Source organism: Magnolia sinica, chromosome 1 (genome assembly GCF_029962835.1).
Source record: "Magnolia sinica isolate HGM2019 chromosome 1, MsV1, whole genome shotgun sequence".
Lineage (NCBI taxonomy): Eukaryota > Viridiplantae > Streptophyta > Magnoliopsida > Magnoliales > Magnoliaceae > Magnolia > Magnolia sinica.
The window spans coordinates 21097101-21104499 of NC_080573.1; the positions used below are offsets into that span (position 1 = coordinate 21097101).

The window sequence follows — 7399 nt, forward strand, 5'->3', positions numbered from 1 at the left end:
TAGGTGGTGAAATCCCACTACAGCGAGACTGTGTGCATGAAAAAAAACACTAACGTAGTACTCAGGTGATTTGAGCAAGGGAAGGAGTTAGACCCTCACGAATGAGTTCTTTTTGCCTTGGACCAGTGATTATGGAATCAACCGGTTTAAGGGGTTTCTATTTCATCAGTGCTTTAATATGGTATTCCTCAATCATAATATGAGATTTATACATAACAAAATAAAGACTAGTATAAATACGATCAGTCTTTATTAATGTAGTGGCTCCGTTACAACTGTCATGCTTTACAATCTAATTGAAGCAAAGAATAATATAAACACCTGATGCGCCTATAAAAAATGACGATCGAAGCAGATGGTCAACAAGATGTGAAGAGAGTATGAATAACTGAATTGGAACTTAGATGAACATAAGAATATGGCAACTTAAGGTTGCATATATTTAATCTACTCCTAAGATAAACATATTGCAGCGGGAGCCGCTGGGTAGTAGTGAACTAGGTTAAGAAAAGTAAAATAGACATGAATGTAAAGTAGACATATAGATAGATGTGTTTGGCATGGGTCCTTGAGCTCTTCTTCGGGTGCTCATTTTATAGCTTTTTCGAGGTGGTGAAAACCCCTTGTTGGGCTTTTAGATCCTTTGTGTAGACTTTCTGGGTACGTAATCTTTTACTTAGCAAATTGGGACTCGTCTCAGAAAAAAAGAAATTCGGACTCGCTGGATTCTCGGATCTTCTTCCATAGTTGATCCTTCACGAAGATGCTCGTGATCCACTAAAGACTAGGCCTGGGACCACCAATTTTTTTTCATAAAAACAACCAAGCCAAGATCCAGGGAACTCAAGGACCGATCTCTATCGAGCAAGACCACTCAATGCTTCTTGGTGGCCTACCTCGTCCACTTCGAGGTGTTGATATGGCTCGTTCGCACTTAAAGGTAAAGAGATGGCAAACAATCACTAAAGATGATGGCTTACACAGAGCCGATAACCCTAGGCTTTGTGGGGCACTGTAATATGTCTGTGTGACATCCACTCTGTCCATCAATTTCACCCACTCATATTAGGACATGATACAAAAAATGAGGCAAATCCAAAACTCAAGTAAGTCACACCACAGAAAACAGCGGAGATGAAAATGCCCATGGTTGAAACCTTCTTGGGCCCACCATGATTTTTGTATACCATCCAAACCGTTCGTAAGCTCTACTCCTGGATGAAGAGAAAACACAAATATTAGCTTGATCCAAAACCTCTACAACCCGCAAGAAGGTTTCAATAGTGGGCGTTCAATCCTTGCTGTTTCCTGTAGTGTGGCCCACCTTGAATTTTGGAGTCCACCCAACTTTTGAGCATACATTATAGCATGGGGCGCGACTGATGAAGGGAGTTTGATATAACACAGGCTTCGCAAGGCGCCACAGTATTTAGGCTTACATGGAGAGAATCAACACCTAAAATCGAAGCCATTTGGTGGGGTTCAGCTGCTAAAATTTGAACCAGAGGTTGGTCAACAGCTACTATTTCTATTTTATAAAATACCCTCACCTTTGTTTCAAACCCCTTTCCACACAAACCCCCAAAACCCAACAGTTCAAGATTCTTGAAAACTAAGAGCCAAGGAAGAATTGTTCCCCCTCCCTACTTGCAATACATGTGAAGAGAAAGGAAGGAAGAGAGAAAAAAAGAAGAAGAAGAAGAAGAAGAGAGAAATCCAACACATTTTCAACTTCCTAAAACACCCTTGAATTTAATTACCATGTTATTAAAATATTCAAGGTTCCCATTTAGGAAAACTAATAGTGTGGGCAAAAATATCCAAGACCTAGTAACATTATACAGCAGAGATGCATGGTAGTCTTATGTTATTTTCCCCTTTTTTTTTTTTTAAGGGGGTGGGGGGAATTTCTACATTCTAAATATAAATTTTCACCGTTACGACTTAACTGACACAGAGTATACAACTATGATTTTGGGTCTGTAAAAATAGCAATCCAGATGGCAAATGACCCATGATATAGATCGTCAGATTCGGAACTGGAACCGTGGGAGGGTTGGCGATTCAGGTAACACAGTTAAAAGAGTTCTGTTTGAATTGATACATGCGACAATGTCTGCTTGTTTATAACTGTTGATGATGGATCTCTAATCAATAAAAGCAACAGGCTTTGACCTAATTGGCATTGCTGCCCCATGTAACGAATGTAAACCCTCGTTGCACCAACCAAGATAGATCATACTAGCATCAACAACAACAATGGTGATCATGGGAAGATGAGAAAAATGGTAGCTCCCTTGATGGGGCATGTTCGGATCGGTGGATTTTATATGGATTCTGCAGGCAACATGATGATTGCCCAATGATAATTTCCATGGCTACTATAAAAATAGGATTAAAAAATGGGTGCTTGTTTGGATAGCAGATGTTTCTTGTGTCAGAGAAATCTGACCATAGATCAGAGTAATGATTGCTGTGTGGAATCCATGTATCCAAATAGCTCAACAATCTTGTCAGTGGAAAATACATCCCATTTCTGAATAGATTCTATGTATCCAAACACACCCAATAGTAAATTAACAAATGCGTTGTAAGTAAGCTAGTGGTTACCTTGTACGTAAGCTAGTGGTTGGTCCAAGTGAATAGAATATGACTCAAAAGATCTCATCAACCATCAATTGAACTACATTAACCTTTTGCTCTATGGCCAACGCATATACGGTTAAGAATAGAAATACAAAAATATGCCACATTCATTGGTCGCCCTAACACTGATCACTTGGATCTTCTAGTCTGGGAGGTTTCTTTGGGTATTCCATCCGCAGTGGGACCAAACAGACCAGCGACCTGGCTACTGAGTCATGGGTTCAGTTCAACTTGTGAGAATTGAAACCTAATGTATGCTATGCAAAGATGGGGCCATGTATTGTCTTTAGGGTGGGTGATTACAGGCATTGGTGCTAGATCTAATGGGTCTAAGGTTCACGAAGCTTTTAGCAAGATGGGTCAGCAGAGCAAATGGTGACAATAGGGACAATGCAAGTAAAACAGGAATGGAATTTCGCAAATGCATTCACAACCTAGTTGGGACGGGTGATAAGGTCAATTTCTAGAAGGATGATATTCCATCTACGACTTGTTTTCAGCACTTTACTTTCTTGTGGTGATTAAAGATGAAAAGGTTCCAACTTGTTTCAAGATGGTTGGGGTTGCAGTGGTTTGGAAGATTAGACTTCAAAGGATCTTTATGATGAGGAAGCAAATCTGTTTGTAACTTACTCAGTAGGATGCGGGATGTGCATGTTGATAATTCCATTGAAGATGGGAAGGTTTGGGATGTGTGTCGATAATTCCATCCAAGAAGTGAATATATCCTCCCAAATAGTTGCAATATGTGAGAAACAGAGGAGGAGACAGATGATCAGATGTTCATTCATTACAGAGCGACAACAAGAATCCGAGCTTTTTTCTTGGCGAGATTTGGGATGTCTTGGACTTTGAATGTATCCACTGGCGAGTGTTGTTTGAACGACGCCATGAGCCGTTTAAAAGAAGCGAGAGACTATTTGTAATATGGTGTTCTTTGGGGTCCTGCAGGGGCCATGCAAGGAATGGAATTTTTTATAATGAAGTTGCTTCTGCCGAATCCGTAAAAAGAAGAATCATCTATATGATCATCAGTTAGGCGCTTGGTAGGCCGGATTTACGTGGTTCCTCTGATGTAGATTTTTCAGGGGATGGGATTGGGGATTCTGGTGGGGCCCACGTTTGCTAGCTTTTTGGATATTTGGCTGTTTCAGGGATGGCAATGGGCCAGCAGCCCCGCTCGGCCCTAGTGACACGGCCCTCTAGGGCCAGGGCTTTGGCTCCTAAACCTGGACCAAGGGCTGCGCCCGTGTTTGAAATCTAGGCACAGTGTCCAGGCCAGCTTAGGCTAGCACCAATAATGAATGGCCTAGCGTAGCTTGTTGGCCCAGTCCAATCATCAAGTGGGCCACTCTTATATAGAAGAATGAATGATTTGAAGACACTTGTGAGTGGTCCTATTCAATGTACAGGTGTAATTTAAAAGCACTTTTGATTCTGAGCTCATGTTTCTATGTTCATAACCATTAATATGATGGGATTCATTGTGGATGGAGGGGATACGGCAATATTTTTCTTAGATTTGGACTATTTCAAACTTTTGATCATGTTAGTCTTCTCCTTATTGGGCCGACCCTGTAAGGTTAGGGCAAGGGCCGAGCCCTTTTAGCCCAATTAGGGTTAGGGCACTAGGAACGGGCTAAAACCAACCTAGCCCATCCCATTGCCACCCCTAGGTCATCTGTATCATTTTCTTTCTTCTAATCTTTTCCCGTTTGTAGTTTTGACTTGTTTGAAACCTGCATGGGCCATCACTACTTTTAGTTGGGATAAGGCTTAGATGATGATGATGAGTTTTGTCTTGTTGGGGAAGTGACGAGAGGATCACTTACTCCTTTTGTCACCATTTTCTTGTTTCTAAATAAATTTAGTCATCTTCAATCCAAAGATTCTCTTAGGACTTCTTCTCATCCTCTTTTCAGGCCCTTTCAACTCTAATCAACATTCCCGGATATAAACCAAATTCGAATGAGATCAGTATAAATCTTAGACATGAAGTGGATATTTGAATGCAATTAGTCACCGTGAACCACAAAGCAAGGGTACAATCTAATTATATAAAGCTTAGAAGCAAACCATACAGCTGATGCATAAAATACATACAACAACAACACTAGCAGACTCAACCTTGTGGAGCCGCAACAGTAAATTTCTGGTTTCAGCATGTTTTGTTATTACAAGTAATTTGACAGGCAACGGATGATGATAGTGGCAGATAAAGAGAGGTGGGTTATGCAAACAAAACCTGGGAGCTTGAAGGAGCCAAGTCGCGAAAGGCTTCAGGAGCATCGACAGCTTGCCATTGCACAGAGAAGCTCCACTTCTTCTTTCCAGAGGAGCTGTTGCAGCTTAGCCTTCGAACATGCCCAACAGCAACATGAAGGTTCCGACCGACAATGTAGAGTCTACAGTCATTGGAACTCACAGAGAAGGGCTTGCATATCTGCTCTGGCACAGGCGCACCCAATACAGCCTCCCAAGAATCGGTTTCCATGTCATAAACCTTGAGCCGCATCCTCTCGTGCTCTGGGACCACGAACAAGTGCCCATAAATGACCACGCTCGATCCCGTCCAGCCTTCTCGAAGCCCAGCATCCATGCTTTCCCAGATGTTTGTTTTCGGGTCATAAACCTGCCCTCTGGGTGAGAACAAGAACGGCCAAACCCAACCTTCGGTGACAAATAGCTTCCCATCAAGAACCGCAGCATCATATGAAGCCATGTTCACACCCATGCTTGCTACCGGTTGCCAGTTCCCCTTGATGGGGTCCAGAACCTCAGCTGAGTCAAGTTCAAACAGATCCGAGCTGTTCCCTCCGGCTGCATAAACCATCCCATCGATGACCTTACTTGCAAAGAATGACCGAGCCGTGAGCATCGGATTCATCACTGTCCAACGGTTCCTATGAATTTCATACTTCAACACCAATTCGAGGGGGCAATCCATATCTGAGACCATACCTCCGCAGACTAAGAGAGTGCCATTGCGAGAAATGGCGGTACACCCAAACCCGTGTGGGTAGAATCGATCCTTGCATGGCATGGCTGGAATGGTGTGCCAAGAGAAGCGGTCGAGGTCGAGGACTTGCCACTGGATCTTCCCGGTGCACTTGTGGAAGGCGAAAATGAAGAGCCATGGGTCCCGGAAGCCCATCTCCTTCCTCCGACTGAAGAACTGCTCCTTGGTTGCCAGCAACTGATGCCAACGCCTGCAGACGGATCTGCAGGTCGGGTGGCTCTGGACGGGCAGCCGAAGGAGGCAATTGAGGGCGATGTCATTGGGAAGGCCGGGAATAAGAGGTGCACCGCCAAATGACAATTCAGATTCGGATGGCCGATACAAAGAAGCGAATTGGGTGGTCGCTAATCTGAACTTGGGCGATAATGTTATTTGAGAATCTCCCAGTTTGTGAACTGGAGCCTGGTGGGACGAAATCCTAACACGCTGCATCTCCCTTCCTATCGAAATCCCCCCAAAACACTAGAAAAACGTCTCTGTGGTTGTATCCGTCCCGGTTTTACTACTCTCCCACGAATCAAATACTAACCCAAATCAAGAAATCAGAGTTCCAGACCAAAGAAAAAGCTCTCCAATTGTCTATAGGACTCTTGCTAGTGTTTCTCAGGAAGTTCTTGAAGCCAAAACACAAACACCGCTGAAAATCATTCTTCCCGACTCCTCTACATCTTCTTTTCCCAATCACTCATGGCCTATGGGAACATAATTCCAAAGACCCATATAAGAAAAACTCAATCCAAAACACAAATCGCAGTCTGGAAAACGCTTCCCAATTATCAAAGTATCCTCCAATTCATTCCTTTCTACTGTCTTTCTGCAACTACTGAAAACCCAAACAATCTCTGTAACTGCTCCAATAAAGAAAAACCCCAAATTTTCAAATCAATAAAGAAAACCCAAATCCCAAAATCCCCCAAACCCAAATCTTTCAGCCATACGCTTCCCAAATCTTCAGACGCCTTCTTTTTCAGCCAATAAAGAAAACCCAGAATCAGATTCTTTCTTTCTTATAAATCAAAACAGAAAAAAAAAAAATAAAAAAAAAAGAGGAGAGGAGAGATAGAATGAAATACAAGAGATAAAAGAAAGGAAAGAGAGAGAAAGATAGGAACCAGAGCTTCTTCTTTTTCTTTTCTTTTCTTCTTGAAATCCCGATATTTGCACCCCTTCCTTTGGTTAACACACCCCCACAGCAATGACTATAGAGGGGCTGCTGGTATTTCATGAACCTGGACTGTGTTGGATGAAAGAGATAAGCACAATCCGCTAGACCCTTGTGATGGTTCACCATCATTTTAAGAAATGGTGGTGAACTCATACTCCTCGCATGTGGTACTCTTGTCCACTTATCTAGACCATCCAAATTGTGGGTCCCATTGTGGATGGAGGATAAAGATAAAATTACCTAATCCTAACCGTCCGATTGATGTCTATCTACATGGTGAGGGATACGAATTCCAAGTGCAAAATCAGATGGTTTCTATAATACCATCGGTGTAAGTTTCGGACCATCCGCATTTGACAGTTGGATCAATGATTTGGACGGACTGGATTGCCTTACAAATATGCGTACTGTTCCGGTGAAGTTCAAGATCACCTGCCGTTTTTTTTAAATGGTGGTAATTGCTGGTGGAAGTCTTATCCAAGGACCGGTTCAGTAGTACGTAGAGTCACTCTAAATTGTACTCCTCAGCCCAACTACGATGCTTAGAGCCGACGCTTTTGTGATCTAAC

General features: G+C 42.7%; 1 protein-coding gene across 1 annotated transcript; it reads right to left on the bottom strand.

Moving 5' to 3' along the window:
- Positions 1-4673: 4673 nt before the first annotated feature.
- LOC131242694 (F-box/kelch-repeat protein At1g30090-like) lies at positions 4674-6676 on the bottom strand. The gene has a single exon (XM_058241509.1). The coding sequence runs from the start codon at positions 6095-6097 to the stop codon at positions 4877-4879; it is 1221 nt and encodes a 406-aa protein (XP_058097492.1). The 5' UTR covers positions 6098-6676; the 3' UTR covers positions 4674-4876.
- Between the last annotated feature and the right edge of the window lie 723 nt (positions 6677-7399).

What these genes read in the sequence shown, in the direction of transcription:
- LOC131242694 (XM_058241509.1), bottom strand. Translation starts at nt 6,097, where the DNA reads ATGCAGCGTGTTAGGATTTCGTCCCACCAGGCTCCAGTTCACAAACTG.